The sequence below is a fragment of the Lynx canadensis genome, chromosome E1 (genome assembly GCF_007474595.2).
Source record: "Lynx canadensis isolate LIC74 chromosome E1, mLynCan4.pri.v2, whole genome shotgun sequence".
Taxonomy (NCBI): Eukaryota; Metazoa; Chordata; class Mammalia; order Carnivora; family Felidae; genus Lynx; species Lynx canadensis.
Window position 1 is genome coordinate 5,748,811 of NC_044316.2, and position 22,814 is coordinate 5,771,624.

The 22,814-nt window shown below is 48.7% G+C and overlaps 1 protein-coding gene across 1 annotated transcript in view; it reads left to right on the forward strand.

Moving 5' to 3' along the window:
• The window catches only part of DNAH9 (dynein axonemal heavy chain 9), a 280,228-nt gene that overhangs the window by 216,880 nt on the left and 40,534 nt on the right, over positions 1 to 22,814 (forward strand). Inside the window, exons 49-50 of the mRNA XM_030296313.1 lie at positions 8,623 to 8,883; positions 18,823 to 19,248. Of these exons, the coding sequence (XP_030152173.1) occupies positions 8,623 to 8,883; positions 18,823 to 19,248 (687 nt within the window). The remainder of the gene's footprint in view (positions 1 to 8,622; positions 8,884 to 18,822; positions 19,249 to 22,814) is intronic.

Consider the following 22,814-nt stretch of genomic DNA (forward strand, 5'->3'; position numbering starts at 1 on the left):
ACAGTCCATGCCTGAAAATCACTTATGGTTCCCCAGAGGCGTCAGAGTCACCAGAAACCATTCCAGAAGTTAAGGCTGAGCTCTCCCTGCAGAAGGGCACGCTGTCCCCTTCAGGTCTGGTCAGCTGCCACCTACTGATGATGGAATCCTCTGGAGCACCTCTTCTCTCTTGCTTGCTACCCCTCTCCTCCTCTTCCGCCACCTTCCTTTCTTCTCCAGTCCACTTCCCCTCCATCTCCAAAACCAAAAAGACATCGTTGCCGAACTGGACCAATTCTCTTTGGTTTCTTTGTGTCTTACTCTGTCGTCTGTCAAAGCACCATTGGGACCTAATTTCTTAAATCCTGTCTCATTTCTTGCATTTCCTCGTGTGTCCCTAAGTTGTCGGCCATCGAAAGAAGGCCCCTGTTGTCCTGTCCCGGTAAGATTTTTCTACTTCCTCTTCCAAAGGGAACGAGTTTGTTTCAATTTCCTGTTCTTCCCTTGAGAATTGGGGACAATTCTGGCACCTTCTCTGCCCCTGCTTATGCCCATCAAACACTGCCAGTCCCTGGATGGCCCTTTTTTTGTGTGCTCTGTTTGCCAGAAGCAGACGCAGTCTCTCATTCAGGCGGTGTCATTTTCATGCATTTGCACCATTAAGCTAAAATTGTGATTAGTTTGATCCATGGGCATCACGTGTTCCCACGCATACCTAAGCCTTTCACTTATTGTCATCGTTTCAGAGCTTTGCCTTTGGACTAACTATTCAACTTGCTTCTTCTGAGTTGTCCTCTCTCCCCGCTTCTGTTTCTTGAACGGTAGATGTAATAGGTCTAGAGGATTTACATTTAGTGGGATGCAGGGAGCCCTTGCAGTCTGTTCACAGAGAATGTCTTCTGCTCAGAAAAAGCTGTCTTCTGTTATCTGATGTTGTTCATCTGGCCTGGCCTCTCCTCCAGGAGCAATGATTTGCCGGGTGGCTTCTCTGTGTCCCGCATCTATTATGTTCTCACTCACTGATCTCATTCTTTTGGCTTTTTTATTCCCTCTGTGTTCTAAGAGAGCCTTTCACGTTGATCCCGGACAATTCTAGTTTCGTGCTGTGTAATATTGCTTCTGCTTCTTACGCTTACAGGGAAGGGTTTAATTATGCTACTACATTTTTAATATCCTAACAGCCCTTCCCCATCTCATCCTTTTCCCTGTCCAATGCATCCTATTGCTTTTTTATTTCAGCCTGTTTTCCTGCAACTGTGTCACAGAAACCATCCTACCGAGGATGGTGGACTGCTTTCTCCGGGTTTTCCCTAGACCTGGTAGTACGTCATTTCCAGAACTGTGTTCTTCTTAGCCTCCTACATGGTTTTCCCATCCTTGTCCTATATTTCTAGAAAGACCCTTTTATCTTTTTCTTTCTGTGCCTTCAGGCATGGTGAGCTCGGTCCAAACTCAATGTTTGTCCACCGATGACACGTGCCAGTTGTCCATGATGCTTCTTGGTTTCCATTTATGCCATGACCACACCCCTTCTCAGAGCTACAGTGCAGGGCAGGTCGAGGGACACAGACCCAAGCCAAAGGCCTAGCAGTATACCCGGCATATGTACTGTGGTTGTGGAAATGTCACATCTTCTCTCCCAACACTTTCTAGTGTTTCCAGTACCCTCAATCTCTGAACTTCTAGAACTCAGCATAAGATAGAATCCCGGAATCCAGATTCTTAACATCTGTCACTTCTTCCTCTTCCTGTCTCCTCCCCCACCCCTGACGTATGGTGCCCTCTGAATACTGTCATCTTAGCAGCCCCTGTTCTCCCTCCCCTCCCTGTCCTCTGGAAATTCCAACCGTCCCAGGAGAAGACTGGTCATACCTTCGGCGAACCCAGTTCTACCTGCGTGTGGAGAGTGGAGAATTCTTTTCAGTCCTGGCATCAATTTCCATTTCTTCTCCTTCAAAGTTCTCTACTTCGACGAGTGATACTTTCATCTACCCAGTTCCCTAGAAAGCGGGGAGTTACCTTCGATTCCTCCCCTTCCCTCATTTCCCGTTTAAGAATTAACAACTTCTGTACATTTCCTAAACGTGTCTCAAGTGTACCCTCTTGTTGTATCCCCGTTTTCTATGTCTTGATTCAGACACTTCTTACCTAGGTCATTTCAATACATGGAACTCTCCAGTGTCTCCCTGGTCCCGAACCTGCTTCACCTGCAACCTCTCGCATCACCCATGAGGCCAAAATCCTTGGGGTCATCCTTGACCCTTCTCAATTCTCTCTCTCTCACACACACACACCCTGTGCCCAAGCATCAGAAAATCGCCATTGGCCCTAACTTCAGACGAGCCCTGAATCCCCCCACTGTGCACCTCCCACGCTGCTACTCCCCTGACCCAGGCCACTGATCCTACCCGGGTAACCACAGTACCTTTCCAACTCACTTGTCTGCTTCTCCTTCTGTTCCTCTTGGGTCCGTCATCATTGCAGCAGCCAGAGGGATCCGTTCAAAACAGGAATCAGAGCATGTTACTTTTCTGCTCAAAACCCTGAGATGGCCCCCATTTCCCTCGCTAAAGTGGCGCCCCAGTCTCCTCTCCCACCCTGCCCTGCAAACTGTCAGACCTCATCTTCCGCTGCCCCATGCCCGCGACATTCCTCTCCGGCCATGCCGCCGCCTTGCTCTTCCCTCAGACACGCCAGGCCTTTGCACTGGCTGTTTCCTTTCCCTGCGTGTTCTTCCTTCTCTCACCCCCACGACTCACTCCCTCATCTCGACTTCTTTGTTCACATGTCACCTTCCCGGTGAATCCCATTCTGATGGCCCCATTTTAAATTGCAACCCCACCCCATTCCCAGGTCCCTTGCAGGGCTCGACTTCGCCTCTTTCCCGTGCTGGTTGTGTTTACTTTCTGCTGTCGATCCCCATCTGTCAGACAACCTCGGCATGGGCAGGGATCCTTATCTGTTCTGTTTGCTGATGTGTCCCACATGCCTAAAACACTACCTGGACAGAGGGGGCATGCGTGAAACGTTGACTGAATGAATGGCATTTTGTTTAGCCTCTGCCAACATTCTGGACCCCCCGTCCAAGAGAAATACCTGCAAGCCATAAATGCAAATTTCAGTTTCCTATTAACTGCATCAAAAGAAGTAAAAGGAAACTAGTGGCTTTCATTCTAACGTTAGATCTTAAATTTACCTAGTTTTGTCATATATTTTAAGAATACATTTTATTTAACCCAATACATCCATGATACTATCATTTTAACAGGTAAGCAATGTATGAAGAAGTTATTGGTGAATTTTTTTTTTTTTCCCGCAAGGCTGCAAAGACCAGTGTGTGTGCGGTTATAATTACGGCACGTCTCAGATGGGACAAGCCACGTTTCAGGTGCTCATTCCCCAAACTAGACAGCACAGCTCTGGACCAGCCCCTGTCCAGCTATCAGACTGATATTCGCTCAAAACATTGAGTTTTCTCTAACGTGGACCCTAATGTTTTAGACATTACATTTCAGACTCTCTGAACTTTTCTAGAACTTTCAAACTATACCCTTGCCTCTTTCGCCATCCTTTCTTCCTCCCTTCGACCCCATTGTACCCTGGCATTCAGCAATACTGACTGGTTGGAGTCGCCCCAAATCTCCACAGCTAGTTCACATCTCTGTGTCTTTATGTGTGCCCCTGACTTGCCAGCTTGTGACTGTCAAGACGTAAACGGTTTGCCCCCTCCACTCGCAGAAGCCCCTTCTAAGTTCTGAGAAGATTTTCATTCCGTTCTCTGTGGTTCCATCCCGGCCTTATGTTTCTTCTCTTGTATGTGTCCTGCCACACTATCATGGCGGCATGATACCCAAGGGCAGGCACCAGGATTCATCGGCACGTAGTAGGTGTTCTCTAAGTGTGTGGATAAATGGGTAGATGACAGATGGCTAGGCAACCAAGCAAATGAGTCACCTACAAGCTTAGAGTGGGGATGGAGGGTGGGCCCCCCAATACTGTGTACGTGGTGTATATTTCATACTTATGGATGGTTATGAGGATAATTCTTCTTGTAAAAACGCTATCTTGGCTTCTGATGTAAAGCCTTCATCTGAAATTGTTCCTTTGTAGAAAAAAGCCTTAAGCATATCCCCATAATCTTGGTACAAGGGTAATGACTTGAATTAGATTGTATAAGTATCCTACTACCCACTTATGACAGATTTTGGTATTCATAATCCAGCGGGAGTGGGCTACATGAATCTCACCACTCTGGCTCAGATGGACTCCAGATTTGTTTAATAACGATCACAACATTAGGAGCAGCGATGATAATAATGACAAGAATTAATAATTATACGGTCATCTAAAGTTTATAATCTTCAGACACAGTTTCACGCTTAGACTCACCTGGTCAGAAACACCACTTTATTTTTCTATACCGAGATTTGACTTAGCTCCAGATCCGTCTTTTTCGTTTAAGAGTAGGAAATTCTTGGGGCGTCTGATGGCTCAGTTGGTTAAAACGTCCGACTCCAGCTCAGGTCACGATCTCGTGGTCCCTGAGTTCGAGCCCCACATCAGGCTCTGTGCTGACAGCTCGGAGCCTGCTTCAGACTCTCTCTCTCTGCTCCTCCCCCACGCTCGCCCGCTCTCTCCTGCTTTCTCTCAAAAATGAATAAACATTAAAAAAGTTTTTTTGTTTAAGAATAGGAAGCTCTTAATCTTACTTTTCTGGTCGACTTGGTCACTTCAGGTTAAAAAAGTCTCTGGAGAGCAGTCAGTTCAGAGTGTAGTTCTACCTTGGGGCTGTTTCCGTGTGAAGGGTCTTTTGCCCCTTTGCATCTCGGTGGTGGTGGTTTCAGGAGGCAGCTGGTGAAGCTTCATGTGTGGTCTTCCAGCTCTCACTGGCTCTGCCGAGGGTGGCTGATTCCGCTGGGTCTTTGGGTGGCATCTTCTGTCTTTGCTGCTGCCTCATATGAGGGTGGTGTTACTTCTGTTCCTTCTCTTAGCACCATCAGAACCCTCACCCCTGACCTGGGTCTCACGCCATCTCCTGGCATCTTCAGGACACACTGTCACCCTCACTTCTATACCTAGCTCAAGTGTACTCATGAGGGAGAAGGACTGTTGGACTGAAGAAATGTTCGTAAGAGGCCTACAGTTCGTTACCGGTTCCCTCCGTCTAAGATTTACTCCCCAAGTCTGTTTGTCTGGAGACTCTTAAATTCAATCTTTCTTGGGCTTTCAAAGAATCTCAGGCCACCGAATTTACCTGAAGTTGACAGTTCAGTAATTTACCATGATGTAGGCATCAGGACTCTTTTGGTGCAAGTGAAAAAAAAAATGAATTCAAATTCAGTTAGCAAAAAAAGAGGAAAAAAGAAGAAAAGGAAAAGACAGGAGGGGAGGGGGTGGGGAATGAGATTACATGATCTATTTATCAGATCCTTTTGATGGCAACTGACCAAAATCCGGCTGAAGTTGGTCTAGGCAAAACAACAACAAAAAATAAAACAAGCTGTTTCATATAAGTGAAAATTCAGAGATAGAGCTTAATTTTGACAGGGCTGGAGTCAGATTCTCACTAAATGTCCCTGTCCAGGCAGGCAACCCCATGGCCCCGTCAACCTCAGACTTCTATTCTGCCTGCTTTGCAACTTCACCATAAGGAGGAGTTCATCTTTCCCAGGATTTTATAGCAAGTTCCTGGGGTAAATGGTCAGTAGCTCTGATTGGCCTCTTCATATCATTGGTTTGCCCATACGTGAACCATTCTCTGTGACTTCGACACTCTCCTTGGCCAAGTGAGGATCAAAGGGCCACCTTTGGAGTCAGCCCCACCCAAACCACGAGGACTAGGGAAGGGAATATTCCCCAAGGGAAATTCAAACTGTATTTCCAATACAGGGATGAGAAGTTTTATTAGGTAGACAAATATAACAGATGTCTACTGCAGATGGGAAACCACTACGTCTAAGAAGAGAAGCCTACGTGAAGTGTGAATTCGTGGGAGAACGTGGTGGGTGACCAGAAGGACCCGGGGGGTAAGAAGGCAAAGACCTCTGGGCCTCTAACGCTCTGCACACTAGGGATGGCTGTTGATGATCCCGGGTTTTCTCTCTTCCTTCTGTGGCTTTGAGGAGAAGGTCCCAGGAAGCTTGGCCTTCCTCTTTGGCATCATGTTCCTGGTCCTTGGAGAGAGGACGGTCTCTCACCACCAGCCTCTTGGCACTCCACTCAGTTGACATTCCCCTCCCACTTATATTCATGGAGCTGGCAAGACTGAAGAGAGGGTCTCTTCCTTGTTTTTGTCCCTCTCCCCCTTGACCCTCCTATCCGGGGGTGGGGGTGGGTGTCTAAAGAGGAAGAGATCCAAGGAGGGGGCTCGAATGCTTTGAATAAAGGCGAAGAGAAGAGGAGATTTTAACTTGACCTCTTTCAACTTCCTGTTCTGACCTACTTAAACTTCCTGTTCTGTTGCCAAAGAGCCATGAAACGAGCCTGACTTACGCCCTCTCTTCAGCTTTGTGGGGAGCGGCCTAGTTCTGACTGGCGGGACCCTTGTGTCACTTCTTGTCACAGCTCGAGAGCTACAAAGCTCCCATCCACAGTGCTGGTGTTTGCTTACCTTGGGCCTGAGGTCGTACACCCTATCTGTAAGCCACAAAACAAACAAACAACAACAACAGAATTAAAAAAAAAAACCCACTCCAATTTTCTCAAATCTCCCCAGATTTAAAAAGGAACAAAAAGTTACTGGTGTGCTTGCTGACTGCAGTGATTATGTGGTTCAATCATTTTGATTTACAATTGCATCTTTGTCCTTGTAGAAATAACTCCCTGCAGCTGAACCATGGGATTTAGAAATGGATTAACCTTCCAGCACGGGAATATAAGACTTGTTCTCGGGAGCAGGCCTTCATTTGAGGTTAACAAAAAGTCTCCAGTTTCCATGAATACACAAAATTAAAGAGCATTCTTTCTTCCCCCCCCCCACCCCCCGCTTTCCTTTTCTTTTCTTTTGATCTGCCATGAAAAGGGAATTATCAGCAGCATCTAAGCCTCTGTTTTATTTTTCCCCTTATGCATTTTGTATCATAAAGCATTTGAATCTGTTTGACGTATTCCAGGAGCTCTGAAGTAATCTTGGGTTGTTGCATGAAATAGACTGCAGAAAAATGAGAGGCGGGAGGGCATTTTGCGATGTAAAGTTTATGGGCCCTATTGCAAATACAAATGGCTTTTTTTTTTTTTTTTTTTTTTTTTTTACTTCCCAGAAATAAACAGATCTGAGTCGTCTTTCTGCAGATGAAAGGGCCATAAAACCAGGCCAATGGGTCTCAAACCTAGGTGGGCACCAGATTCACCCAGAGGGCCTGTTAAAACACAGATCGCCAGGCCCGCCTCCAGAATTTCTGACTCAGTAGGTCTGGAGTGGGCCTGTGAGTTTACATTTCTGGCAAGTACCCAGGGGATGCTGTTGTCGGTGGTGGTCCAAGGAACCACACTCCGAGCACCACCACACTCTCCGGAACAGACTGTACATAGAAAACCATGCCTCCTTCTCCAAGGGGTCAGAGAAATGAACGGTTTCCTCCGTGGGGAGCTTCTTCACTTCCTCCAAATGCATATGAATTCAGAGGCGCGATGGGGAGAGCCCATTGGGTTCTGGTCTGGGCCACTGGGTCCGCGTCAACCTGGTCATCTGTTCCCCGAAAGGACTGCGGAACTAGACTAAGACCAAACAATGAGACCAAGCGAACGCTCTCTACGCAGAGCTGGCTCCAGCGGGCACCTGGTTTTTGGCAGAGATTCAAAGGCAGCCCGCGGGGTGGGAGGGCCTCTTGGTGGGCAGAAAGGAAAGGTGTCAGATGTGTCCCGATGGAGGCTGGTGGCCTGCGGAGCTGGAGGGGGGCTCCCTAGAAGTGGGCATCGTGTGTGATCAGTTGGGGGAGCGTGTTTGACTTTCTCTGGCTGCTCCTAAGTGGGAAGCAGGGGCAAAAATTAAGGAAGTCGTCCGTTGTTAACCAAGTGCTGGCCATCCGGGGCCGATTGCTGAGAGGCTGCTGTCTGTTTGTCTCCCTGGATTGTGACGTATTCGGGAGTCTGGCTTCCTGAGCTGGTTATTGTAGATAACGGGTTGGTCTCCTGGTCGCCAGGAGATTGCAATTGTGGGTCAGCGTTCTACCTTGATACGCGGCCCGGCCGCCGTCTGTTCGTACATTCAGTCTTTCAGGACGCACGGGACGTACTCACTTTTTGTAACTTGCTAAATTCTCGGTGTACTTCACGGTGGCCAGTTCCAATTAGACAACGACTGCTTTTTACAACAGGCCCGCTCTGCACCAAGTAGTATCCGAGGCAGGAGGAGTTTTATGAGACGCAGGCACCAATGGCCGTGGGAAGCAGCCTAAGTCACGTGGGCATGAGGGAGAATCTTGCTTAGAATCTTCCATCCGCCACATTTACCAGACAGGGAGGAAGAAGAGAGAGTCCAGTGCCCCTTTCCTCCCGCGGGGTCAGGGCGCTTAGTCCCAGGTGAGAGCTCAGTTTAGGCACCTTCGCTTCAGGAGTTGGCCGTTTTCCTCTATAGGGTCAGACCCCCAGGGCCGTGTCCCAACTCCCTCCGCTCCCAGTAAGCCCAGCGCTTCTCTGCCGCAGGTAGATGATCTGAAAGCCAAGCTGGCCACCCAGGAAGTGGAGGTGAGACACAAGAATGAGGACGCAGACAAGCTGATCCGGGTGGTGGGCATAGAGACGGACAAGGTGAGCAGAGAGAAAGCCATCGCGGACGAGGAGGAGCGGAAGGTGGCCCTCATCATGCAGGAGGTAAAGCAGAAACAGAAGGACTGTGAGGACGACCTGGCCAAAGCGGAGCCGGCGCTCACAGCAGCCCAGGCAGCCCTCAACACCCTCAACAAGGTAGGACGATCATCTGTCCCGTCTGCTCGCCCCTCGCGGGGCCAGGGGGCGGCCCCTCCGACCCAAAGACAGCGCGGTACCCTGGTGTCCCAAAGAGGTACAAGAGCAAAGCTGGAAGGCTCAGGGTGGGATCCAGCTGTCACGGGTTTATTCATTACGCCACCATTTATTGAAACCGCCTGTGGGTCGGGCTCCGCAGAGGACCAATGAAATCCCAGAGGCGTGAGTCTTAGAACCAATCAGAACAGGAGATGCCAGCTAGTCCCTCCCCCCCCCCAACTCCACAGATGACAAAGCCAGGGCCCCGAGAGGAGCACCCACTTGTCCAGCGTCACAAGCCTCATTAGAGCCAGACTGGAGCTCACACCCTCAGGATCCAGGTCAGAGATCGTCCAGCTAAGTAGCCCGTGGTCGTCTTACCCATTTCGTACCACCGGCCGCACGAGCCTCAGGAGACCCTATGGAGATGTTTAGGACAGGAGAGGAAAACCCATGTTGGCTCCAAAATGGGGAGGGGGGGGGGCGCCTGGGTGGCGCAGTCGGTTAAGCGTCCGACTTCAGCCAGGTCACGATCTCGCGGTCCGTGAGTTCGAGCCCCACGTCGGGCTCTGGGCTGACGGCTCGGAGCCTGGAGCCTGTTTCCGATTCTGTGTCTCCCTCTCTCTCTGCCCTCCCCCGTTCATGCTCTGTCTCTCTCTGTCCCAAAAATAAATAAACGTTGAAAAAAAAATTAAAAAAAAAAACAAAGGGGGGGGGGGGGGGGGGGAGCCTACAAAATCAAAATTCACAAATATTCCACCGTTCACGGCACCTGTGTATCAAAGTCAAGCCCTATCCATAAGCATTTGGTGGGACAGGCATGGCTTTTGAGACGTATTCACAAGGTGCTTTTGATTGGATTCCCGTGAAATGTATCCCAGGTATGTGTGCGTCGGACAGGTGAGAATTAGCTCCTTCTTCCTTTTATCGACTTTTTGCGATTACGCTTCTTTCCCACTCGGATAACCGTGGCTGAGGGGCCAAGGGGAGAAAGGGAGAAAAGGGGGCGGACAGACTCAGGTCACGAGGAGCAGGTGGCAGAGAAGGACCGAAAAGCTGACCCTCTCTCTGTTGGATGGAGACCCTCCCCCAGTCATTGGGACCTCTCCCCTGCAGGGTGCTTTCTCCCCCTCTCCCGAGTCTGGCAATTCACACGCCCTTCCACGTGGGCCACTTGGCCAAGGTCTGAGACATCCTGTCCCACCTGGGCTGTGCAGGCAGCTCACCTCAGCTCCACGGGGGACACCTGTGCCTCCTTTCCCCAAATGCACTGAGAATGTCAGCCACCCATGCAACACGCTCTCCCTCGTTCCGTGGTCGGTGGGGGGTCAGGGGGGTAGGAGGGCTAGCCAGCTGTTCTCACACATTCTAGATTTCTGGGGTATGCATTAGACCCCAATCCACTATGTCATGCGGACCACACCCCACGCCCTCCTTTAAAGGCAGAGTGGGTGGGACTCACCAGCAGGTCTCACGGAAAATTCTCTCTTAGTCCCCAACTTGCTGGCTCTGACACCCTCAGTGCAGGTGAGGCATTTGACGCAAAGCACTGGCCTTCTGGAACCTCCATCTCACGCCTCACTTTGGAAGGTAGCATCCAGTGGTTTAGGCCTCATCAAATCCAGAGCTAAACTAGGAACACTGTAGAATCCCGTGACATATAGCTACATACACATTGGAAGTTGAGCTAGGAGGGCATTCTAGTATATCTAAGGATGGGGGGGCTGGATCCCCTAAAGGTTAAGGCAGCTAGGGCCAAAAAGGCCATAAACAGGCCTCTACCTACATCAGGAGAGAACTCAAGGTTCTCCTTAGGAACTTGGGTACCATCGGGTGGAGTAGGAGTTGGCCCCATTATGCCACCACATCTCAGCCTGAACCGTATAGCACCGCCAAGCCAGGCTGCCCCTCAGAGCGTCATCCACTGGCCGGCCTCCCGGCCTTTGATTAGCCTAGATCCCTCCCCACCACCATTGTTTAGGGCTTGCTCTCCTATCGCTTCCTGCCGTCTAAATCCTACCCGTATTCTAAAATCAGACTTAACATTCTGGATCAATCTCGCCCTTTTCTGATTTCCCGAGCACGAAACACGAGACCACTTTTAACATGAGCCGCGTCCAAATACTGAGTTTGGCTCTGGGTGTGATTTTCTCTTTGCTCGGCCCCTGTTTCCTCATCTGAGCAATGGAGGCGACAGTGACGCAGTCCCCATGAGGTTGTCATCGGGACGAAGTGAGATCATGCCTGAAATGTAGCAACCAGATGGAAGCCGCCCAGTCGATGCTGGCTCTTGTCGATGTCACCATCACCCGCATCATCACTTCTGTTTCCGCAAAACTGGAAACAAAGTGAACGCCCGTAAATCCTTCCCGGTTAATTAGTTGGCCGGTTAGTAAGCGGATTGGTCGTTGGTGGAAATAAACATATAGCGGCGGACCTCGTGGAAGCGATGAGATACGGTACTGGAAATAGCGGTGGATTTGAAAGTCTCAACACTTCCGCCACAAAGGACACGAAACTCATTTTTAATGAGTGCCTACTGTGTGCCAGGCAAGATGATAGGTGCCTTCCTCCAGCCGGCTGCACAGCCTGGCACACATCGCTGAGGTTCTTGACTCCTCGCTTTCTCTTCTCTGTTACGTAGAAAGGGGCGGGTGCGAATCAATGAGCGCCTTATGTGACGCTCCCCTAACCAGTCAGCAAATTCTGTCAATTCTGCCTTCAAATATATCCTGAATTCAAATGCTTCCTGTCCTCTCTGCCGCTACCCCTCTGGTCCAAGCCACTGTCCCCTATTACCTGGACTCTTGCAGTAGCCTGTCAGTTGGCCTCCCTGCTTGCACCCTTGCCTCAGTTCTGTCTTTGCCCATTACAGCCACCTGAATAATCTTTTTGAAAACAGCAGTCTGACCACATCATCCCTCTGTTCAGAATCTTCCATTGGCTTCCCATCATATTCAGAATAAAATCCAAAGTGGCCCGGGAGACCTTACAATTTTGCCCAGTTCCCTCTTCTGCGATGCCAGTTACTAGCCTTCCTCTTGTCCCTCTGACCCCCCACACTGGTCCTGCTGTGTCTCAGACACTCCCAGCACAATCCCACCCCAGGGCCTTTGAACAAGCAACCACCTCTATGTGCAGTGCTCTTCCTACACAAACCCCCATGCCTCCCTCTTTCAGGTATTTGCCCAAAAGTTACCTTCGCAGGAAACAAATAATAAAAGCGCTCATTAATTTAAGAAAAAAAAAATTCAGCATATACAAGATACATAATATAACCCAAGGTGAACAGTATTTATGATCATAATCATGTCATAATCGCACTGAACATTAACTGAACTAAAAAAGTTGATAGAACCATGATAAGTACGAGCAAAAGGGAGGCAGTATAATAGCTAAAATATTCCCACTCCGAGGAGGAAGCCACTTGCTAACTTCTAAAATGAAAAAAACAAAACATGTTCCATATCAATAAGGAGCGAAATCTGGAAGAAACGAGGGAAGAGATTGCCAGCCATGGCTTCTGGAGAGCTGGGGTCGGAGATAACCAGAGCCAAAATCAAGAGCCAGGCATTTAATGGACCGAGCCACCCAGGCGCCGGAGACAGCATTTTTTTTAATTGAGATATAATTGACATAGAAGGATCTTCGTTTCAGGTGCACAACATCATAATTCAGTGTTTGCATGTATTGCAAAATGGTCACCACGGTAAATCCAGTGAATATCCATCACCACGCATAGGTGTGTGTGTGTGTGTGATGAGACCTTTCGTGATTTCCTCTCTTTTCAAATACATGGCACAGTATCGTCACTACAGTCTCCGTGCTGTAAATGACATCCCCAGGACTTATTTCCCTTATAACTGGAAGTTGTACCTTTTGACCCCCTTTGTCGATCCCGCCTCCCCGCCCCTCGCCTGGTGGAATAGAATGAATAGATCAGCCTGTACGCCATGTGATGGAGGCATTATTGCTTCGTGAACCCCAGGATCCCTGGGGTGCCCTCAAACCCTCTGCATTCCCAGGACTCCCGGTATTTCATGACCACCTCCCTGTCTTCTCATCTTTTTCAAAGTTAACATTAAATCTTTAGTTAATACATAAAGAACACCTGTAAGTCAGAGCCCGGTGTTAAGTCTCTGCTTTGGCAGTTTTATTTCACTTTTATCGCTAAACTGAAATAAATCCAGTGTAACTTTTCCTTCCTCAGTTGAGGAATGGTTTTGCTTTGCAATTTCATGGTCTTTCCGCCCCCCTCCCCCTTACAAAGTCACTTAGAATTTTCCGTGTGTTTCCTGTATGTTTTTTACGGTGAACTTATTTCCTGCATTCTATAAGTAACCTACAATGTCTTTTCCATTATTGAAAATTGTCCAAATAGCATAGAATATATAGGGTAGACTATAACGTCACCTTCTTTTTCACCCCAACCTTGCTTCTTTCCCAAGAGAACTCCTGTAATAAATGCACGTGTAAAATATGTCGTATTTTTTTTTTCATTTTTAATGTTTATTTTTTGAGAGACGGAGACAGAGCACGAGCAGGGGAGGGGCAGAGAGAGAGGGAGACACAGAATCCGAAGCGGGCTTCAGGCTCCGAGCTGTCAGCCCAGAGCCCGACGCGGGGCTCGAACCCATGGACCGCGAGATCGTGACCTGAGCCGAAGATGTTTGACTGAGGCACCCAGGTGCCCCTAAAATATGTCATATTTTAAATATAAACGGATAACACTAACTTGCTTTGCCTCATGAAGTAAGACCACTTCATGCCGGTACATACATTGAAACTTGAATTCTTCATAGGATTCCATGCTCTAATTATACCCCCCCCTTTTTTTTTTAGCTATTTTTCCATTGTTGCGTGTTTAATTTTGTTTTTTTTTTCCTATGCAAATATCCCCATGCATAAATATTTATTGCATATGCAACTATTTCTCTGGGCCAAGAAGACGATAGTTTGATACAACAACTTGGCAGGATTAAATAATGCCTCTTCCACCCCAAAGATACTCACATCCTGATCTCTGGAACCTGTGAGTTTTGCCTCATATGGCAAGTGTGACTTTTTATAGGCATGATTGAGTGAAGGGTCTTGAGGTGGGGAGGGTATCCAGGTGGGCCCCAAGTGCAATGTGATGGCAGAAGCAAGTTAGGGGAAAAGCAGATGTGATATGGGGACGTGAGCCAAGGGATGAGGCCAACCTTCTAGAAGCCAGAAGAGGCACAGGACAGAGTCTCCCCGGCAGCCTCCAGAGGGAACCGGCCCTACCACCCCCTGCCAACGCCTTGACCTGAGGATTTCTCACCCCCACAGCTGTGAGCTAAGACCTCCATTGCGTGTTACATTGCGTAAAGTCTCTAACTTTGCGTTAATTTGTTGCAGAAGCGATAGGAAGCTGATACCAAGAATATGCTCTTTTTTTATATATAAATAATGACCAGTAACCGTCTAAAATGGTTGTTCTTGTCTATATTTGTGAATACTGCTTTTCCTACATCCTTGCCAATCTTAGACATTTCCAATCACTTTCACTTTTCTTCATAAGAGAGCAAACATTTTATTTTTCATTTTTTAAAAAACTATAGATGTTTTCATTCTGATGAGACTTGGACATCTTTTCAAATATTTAGATTTCTTCTTTTGTTCATTACTTGTTTCAACTGTGGTTGTTGTTGTTCATTTTCTTGTAAGAGAGCTTCCCTTTTTATTTCTAAAATTACAGGTTTTTTAAAATGTTCTATTTATTTATTTTTGAGAGAGAGAGTGTGTGCAAGCAGGGAAGGGGCAGAGAGAGAGAGAGAGAGAGAGAGACAGAGATAGAGAGAGAGACAGAGAATCTGAAGCAGGCTCCAGGCTCTGAGCTGTCATCACAGAGCCAGACGTGGGGCTCGAACTCAGGAACTGTGAGATCGTGACCTGAGCCGAGATCAAGAGTTGGATGCTTAATTGGCTGACCCACCCAGGCTCCCCTACAGGTTTATACACATATATATATATATATATATATATATATATATATATTTACTACTAATCCCTTGATACAGCGAGAACAGCAGCCTGATGGCAGGAGGGGGGGTGGAGAAAGCCAGAGCGCACCGCGCCTGATGTTTGCTGCTTAAAACCTTGCCTGCCTTCACGGGGCGCCTGGGTGGCGCAGTCGGTTAAGCGTCTGACTTCAGCCAGGTCACGATCTCGCGGTCTGTGAGTTCGAGCCCCGCGTCGGGCTCTGGGCTGATGGCTCGGAGCCTGGAGCCTGTTTCCGATTCTGTGTCTCCCTCTCTCTCTGCCCCTCCCCCGTTCATGCTCTGTCTCTCTCTGTCCCAAAAATAAATAAAAAATGTTGAAAAAAAAATTTTAAAAAAACCTTGCCTGCCTTCTGAGAAATGTTTCTTTCCACCCTGTGTTCCTTTTAGTGGACCCCTCTCTTCCTGCTTGGCTGTAGGAGCCCTGCCTAACTAAACAAGATCATTCCCCAGGACATTTTGAGAGGAAAAAGTCCCTTTCCCTTCTGGTTGCAATGTGATGGCTGTGACCTTGAAGCTGCTGACAGCCATTCGTCCCCTGAGGGTGTTCGACCCACATGTTGATGAACGCCTACTGGGTTCCGGTTTCTGTTCCAGACACCGGAGCTACAATGATGAGGTTTTGGGGTGATGGTGGGGTGGTCCAGAGCCGATGGCCAAGAAAAACATCTTGAAAAAGATGTCTTTGGTGCAAAAAAGTGATTTTATTAAAGCCCGGGGACAGGACCCATGGGCAGGAAGAGCTGCCCTGGGGTTGTGAGGAGACACTGGTTATATACCCTCAGGTTGGGAGGGGGTCAGGGCTAGAGTAAGTCTCTAGGGAATTTTGGAAGCAAGGTTTCCAGGACCTTGAGGGGCTAGCTGTTGCTAAGGAAACACCATTTATTACCATCTAATAAAACCCCAGTCATGAGACCCTTCAGATGCATATCAGGGGGCCGTAAGCTTAGAGTACGATTGCCAGCATATATCTTGGGGCAGCTGAGATAAAGGAAATTGACTTGCAGAATCCTCGAGGTTGGGATAATATTAAGCTAAGGTTCTCTCTTTGCCCCCAGCAAAGTGTCGTCATCGAGGCAGCTGAGCTCCTGGAGGACGGTCACTCTGCCCGTTTCAAGGACTTGTCAGTGGGCGGTAGGCAATAAGGGAATTGAATTTTTCATTTGCCTTAGTTTCCCACGTCGCCACGGCCAGCACTTAAACCCCGTTCCTTTGTTCTCGGGTAGGCAGGCGTGTCCCAGGAATATCACACAGATCCCGCCTGGAGGGAGGGGGTGCTGTTAGCCTGTCCTCTGCCCTCTGCTTGCCCCACGCTCCCTCATTAGTTAACAAGACAGATGGGGTCCCTCTTCTCTGGAAGGAGAGGAATATGGAGATCCAATAAGGAAAAAGGGGTGATCGTGTCTGATTGCCCCGAGTTCTCTGCAGCTCATCAAGGAGCCCATAAGAAATGGTGAGCAGCGGAAGCCGACGGGAGAGTCTTTGTGAGTGGGCAGTGTCTGAACTGAGCTCCTTCTGGATGAGAAGGGACGAGCCAGGCAAATAGCTTAGGAAGAAGTGTTCTGGGCAGGGCTCCTGAGGGAAGGATGAGCTTGGCCTTCAGGGCACTAGAAGGAGGTGACTGGAGGCGGAGCTTAGTGACAGATGGAGGTGACAAGGCAAGTGGAGGGCAGCGAGGTAGGTCGCACACCTTGCGACACGAAGAAACTGGTTTCTGCTATGCAAAACAGAAGCGTGCACGGGGAGAAGTAGAAACCAAAAGGTCCAGAGAGTCCGTGAACCCAGTTCTCCTCGTCCTCACAGCCACCTCCAAACTCATCCTTCCGACCAAATACATGAGCCAGAAAGTCCCCTTTATACTTCGGCGGGGTCTTCTGTCACTACCATCAAAAAGGCTGTGATGGATCGGTCCAGACACACGAATATAAAAACGACTGGAAAGGGGCGCTGGTCGGTTGAGCGTCCGACTTCGGCTCAGGTCATGATCTCACAGTCCGTGAGTTCGAGCCCCACGTTAGGCTCTGTGCTGACAGCTCAGAGCTTGGAACCTGCTTCAGATTCTGTGTCTCCCTCTCTCTCTCTGCCCCTCCCCCATTCATGCTCTCTTTCAAAAATGAATAAATGTTAAAAATAAAATTAAAAAAAAAAAGATTGGAAGGAATTACAGTAAAAAACCTTGGTCTGTGAGCAAGCATAATTCGTTCCAGAAACACGCTTGTGATCCAAAGCACTCATACATCAAAGTGAATTTCAAGAACCATTGGCTCAGGTGTGATCATGTGACTTTCGGCATCCCATACTACTCCTATCGTAAGACATCGCTCCTTTATCAAGTTAAACTGTATTAGAAATGTTCGCTCGTCTCGCGGAACACTCAGAGCAAGTTACTCACAATCTAAGGTTTTATTGTACATTGAAATATTACCAGTGATATATCTGGGTGATAGAAAGTCAACTTCATCTGCCATGCATTTTTGTATTTTCTTAATTCAGTACGTTGACCGTGCTGAACTTACAGAATTTTTACGTTTGCAGGATTCTGCTTCCGATTATATTTTCTGACTCTGGCCCCTTTCCCCCCAGCAGAGGTCACCAGGACAGGAGTGCCAGCACGACACTCACACAGGTGCTGTCCTTCATCCCTGCCCCTGACAGGTTTTCAAGACCAAATGTGAAAACAGCTGCAAAAGCTGGGGCGCCTGGGTGGCTCAGTCGACTGAGTGTCTGACTTCGGCTCAGGTCATGATCTCGCGGTTCGTGGGTTCGAGCCCCGCGTCGGGCTCACGGCTGACAGCTCGGAGCCTGGAGCCTGCTTCCGATTCTGTGTCTCCTTCTCTCTCTGCCCTTCTCCTGCTCATGTTCTGTCTTTCTCTCAAAAATAAATAAATGTTAAAAAACAACTTTTTTTTTTAAAGAAAATAATTGCAAAAGCAAATGGAGCATCTTCCCAGAGGCTTCCATCAGGAAGGTGCTAGAAATAATCCCCCTTCGTTTGTAGATTCCCAGGCCCAAGAGCACCCCCAAATTAATTTGGCACAGGGGACCTAATCTTCACAATCAAGATTTTTTTCCCCCACTTACAAAATCAGCTCCCACAACGAGCGCTTGTGAGGTCACAGGCTTCCCACCGATGGTCACGCAGACCTGAAGTCAACGTCACCTGCGTTTATGACAGTTTCACTTACAGATTAGCAGGTCTGTCTGCTCCCAATTTGCAGATGGAAACACGGAGGCCTGGAGAGCTGAAGTGACAGCTTGGGAAGGCCAACCCTTTCGGACCACATCTTCCCAGGGCAAGTGACAGTTGGGGCTGAGGACAAACCCACGTGTGGGCAAAGGCAGTGACGGCTCAGGCTGTGCCCAGCCTTCGGCCCGAATTATTTCTTGGCAGAAAATGTCACTTTGCTATCGGGACAGTCAAGTGCAGTAGAACGAGCTGATGGAAGAAAGGAGTTTAATTAAAGGGAAAAAAATTGGTTGGGTTAACAGTGCCGTTCTTTTCCACCCAGGATGGAAATTAATTTATAATAACCTTATCTTTTATTCATGGCAGGCTGCCCGTTTCAGGGTGCGCTGGCATCCCTCTCTTTTTCCGTTGAATGTGAAATAATCGTGCGTCTCTAATGGGCCGCGAGTCTGTTAAAGAGCCGAACACACGGAGCTGAGCCTCAGCTCGCCGTTCGGGAAGTCTGGAGCCACCAGAGACCAGCTTTGGTTCCTTTTTGATGAGTCGTGACATTTCAAATTCAGAGGGCTCGGCAGGCTTCAAAGCAGCCTGTTCAGATTGATCGCTCCGGAGCCCCGCTCCCGTTAGCGGCCCAGGACATAGAAAGCCCATTGGTTGCTCGCCCCTCACGACCTCCTCCTCTCTCCTCAGACCAACCTGACGGAGCTGAAGTCGTTTGGCACCCCGCCACTGGCAGTCAGCAATGTCACGGCCGCGGTGATGACCCTCATCGCCCCCGGGGGCAAGGTCCCCAAGGACCGGAGCTGGAAGGCCGCGAAGGTCAGCATGGCCAAAGTGGACACTTTCCTGGACTCCCTCGTCAACTTCGACAAAGAGAACATTCACGAGAACTGCCTCAAGGCCATCAGGCCGTATCTGCAGGACCCAGAGTTCAACCCCGAGTTCGTGGCCACCAAGTCTCACGCGGCTGCGGGCCTCTGCTCCTGGGTGATCAACATCGTGAAGTTCTACGAGGTGTTCTGCGACGTCGAGCCCAAGCGCCAGGCGTTGAGCAGAGCCACCTCGGACCTCACCGCCGCCCAGGAGAAGCTGGCAGCCATAAAAGCGAAAATCACCGTAAGTGAGGCCAGAGTGCCCCCAACCCTTCTGGGCAGGCTCCCCCACTTCCCAGCACCCGTGCGTCCCGAATTTTTTGTTGTTGTTGGATGTTTGTTTCTTTTTGACAGAGAGCGCAGGGGAGGGACAGAGGGAGAGGGAGACACAGAATCTGAAGCAGGCTCCACACTGTGAGCCGTGAGCCCGACGCGGGGCTCGAACTCACGGACCACGAGATCATGACCCGAGTCGAAGTCGGACGCTTAACCGACTGAGCCGCCCAGGCGCCCCCTGAGTGTCCTGATTTTTAGAGGGAGGCAGGAAAACCAAAGTGCGATGCAAAAGCTCCTGATTTCTCAGTAGAGGCGATTTTTTTTCTTTCTCAGATACTGTAGAGTCCACACGAGACAAATCCACCAGACCGTTGGTTTTAGGTCACCTGCACCATTCTCTGGAAGCTTTTAAAAGCGGATAGTGTAATGTCATTTGGGCGAGTGGTCCCTTGACCATAAATATGAAACTGTGAGGGTTGGTAGCTTTTATTAACCGCTTGTGGATGTCTTGATTGCATCCGCCACTCTCAGGATTGGGGGATGGGGTAATCTTGGATTGACACCTGTTTGAGAGAGATTCCCCTTGAACTTCACCTTTGCCCTTAAAACGGAAACCATCGAAGCAAAGGTAGAAATCGGAGTCCCACAGGATGGCAGAGCCGTTGACCATCCAGTCCAGGCTGTGCCCTTTACGGATGTGTGACCTTTAGAAAGGCCTCCAAAATGCCCAAACTTAATGAGTGCCTGGGTGACTCAGTTGGTTAAGCGTCCAACTCTTCGTTTCAGCTCAGGTCATGATCTCAGGGTTCATGGGTTCAAGCCCCACGTTGGGCTCTGCATTGACAGCCTGGAGCCTGCTTGGGATTCCCTCTCTCTCTCTCTCTCTCTCTCTCTCTCTCTCCCTCCCTCCCTCCCTCCCTCCCTCCCTCCCCTGCTTGTGTGCACTCTCTCAAAATAATTAACTAAAAAAAATTAAGTGCCCAAACTTAAGTTTCCTGAAGGAAAATGGACACAGTGACATCCCGCTTCACGAGATCACAGTGAGGACCAAAGGACAGCGTGCGCGCAGAGCCCGTGGGACCACCCCCTGGGGCTCAGGCCGCCACGCTGCCCTGGTCACGACAACTATCGGTGCGCCACCTCTCCTGTCCTTCCTCCTCCTTCCACCCCCTGTGTTCGCTCACAGGCGTGCCCAGGTGCTGGGGATCAGCCGTTCCCGTGATCAAGTTCAATCCAAAACACTTCCTGGGTCCTTCACGTCTCCACATGCATTCCAGGCACGTAAGATTCTTACAGCAAGTGCGTCACGATGATAAGAAAGGGTTTTACAGATCATGAGATGCAAGGTGGCAGACTAGATCAAATTCTACGGCTCAGGGCGCCAGTTCAAAGATCCTTGCGGCCAGTCTCTCTCTAGAGGTGCTTTAAAGCAAAGCAGCTAATCTCTGTATGTTTGCCTTATGAATCCACGTGTTACAGGCCCGTCTACTCAAAGCAGGTGACAATCACCACAACGATGCCCTTCTTCAAAGAACACGAGGTGCGTAACACCCTAACGTCCGCAGGACTGATGGTTAAGGGGGAAAGCGTCCTGACGGTTTTCATACTCTGCAGAATCTCCCAGAAAAGTGTTAAGAACTGCATTTTGAAGGATTCTTTACTCAAGTTATTTTAACTAAAGGAACATTTGGTGCAGAGGGAATGTTTGCAAAATGTTTATACCTATTCAGTAGCCAACATTCGCATGATGGGCCCACTCAACGTGTGAAAGCAACGAGCAGATCTTTCAAATACTTGGCTACCTTAGGAAGGCACCGCTCTTCTGCCAAAGTGTTTTTTGGGGGAAAAAAAAATGTATTTTTGCTTTTAACAACCTTCTCCCCATCGTTTGCTTATCCACACTCCTGTCAGCGTCCCAAGAGTTTGAAAACTCCCCCACTAATGACAGAGGTGAGGAGCTGACATCCACCCCTAATGTGAAGGGCCACCCCAGGCAAGGAAATTCTTCCTATGTGCCATGGTGGCCATGGGCAGACTTCTCCAGTCCCCAAGCCTTATTTTTAGGATTTTAGGATAATTCCAAGTAAAGAATGCTATATCCAAGATACAGTTTAAAAAAATTTTTTTCCAAACAGATTATGAAATACATAAAAACACAAATAGTTGTAGTTATACCTGGGGGGTATATTTTTTTAAGTTTTTTTTTTTAATATTTATTTGTTTTTGAGAAAGAGAGCATGAGCAGGGGAGTGCCAGGGAGGGAGGGAGACACAGGGACCAAAGATCCAAAGCAGGCTCCAGACTCTAAGCTGTCAGAGCAGATCCCGACGCGGGGCTCGAATTCACAAACCATGAGATAGTGACCTGAGCCGAAGTCAGATGCTTAACCGACTGAGTCACTCAGGCTCCCTTGGGGAGATATATTTTGAATAAGTTTTGCTTATTGGCATTTTCTTTCTTTCTATAATGAGCATATACTAATGTTACAGTTTATAAAAATAATAGTAATAAGGGGCACCTGGGTGGCTCAGTCAGTTAAGCATCTACTTCGGCTCAGGTCATGACCTCGCAGTTGATGAATTTGAGTCCCGTGTCGGGCTCTGTGCTGACAGCCGGGAGCCTGGAGACTGCTGCAGATTCTGTGTCTCCCTCTCTCTCTCTCTGGCACTCCCCAGCTCACACTCTGTCTCTGTCTCTCTCAAAAATAAATCAAGGTTAAAAAATAAATAGATAAAAAATCTACAGGAGATCATTGTAAAAATCTGATTTCCGGCCAGTCTTAAAGTAATCGGAAGATTCTAAAATATCATGAACTAACCCTGGAGTTGAGTAGCACCTTGCCATCCAGTCCAGTTTGGTCATAGTCCCCGCCAGTGCCTCCCCCCCCCCCCCCCCCCCCCCAGTGCTAGACTCATCTGACCAGCTTACATCATGTTCCTGACCTCTGCTCATCTGAACTTCTGACTTCCACCTGTGTGCTGGGCTGACGTCCTGTTTCTTTTTTTTTTTTTTTTATGAAATTTCTTGTCTCATTGGTTTTCATACAACACCCAGTGCTCATCCCAACAGGTGCCCTCCTCAATGCCCATTGCCCACTTTCCCGTCTCCCCCCAGCCCCCATCAACCCTCAGTTCTCTGTATTTAAGAGTCTCTTATGGTTTCCCTCCTTTCCTCTCTGTAATTTTCCCCCCTTCCCATTCCCCATGGTCTTCTGTTAAGTTTCTCAGGATCCACATATGGGTGAAAACATATGGTATCTGTCTTTCTCTGCCTGACTTACTTCACTTAGCATAACACTCTCCAGTTCCATCCACGTTGCTACGAATGGCCAGATTTCATTCTTTCTCATTGCCAAGTAGTATTCCGTGGTATATATAAACCACATCTTTATCCATTCGTCGGTTGAGACACCCTGTTGCAGGCAGTTGACTTTCTGCTAGATGAGGCCCTAAGGTGTTCATCCCCACGTCTCCCCAGTGATACCATCACGACAACTTCTTTCGGTTGACGTGACCTTTGTTTCTTGCCCTCTCA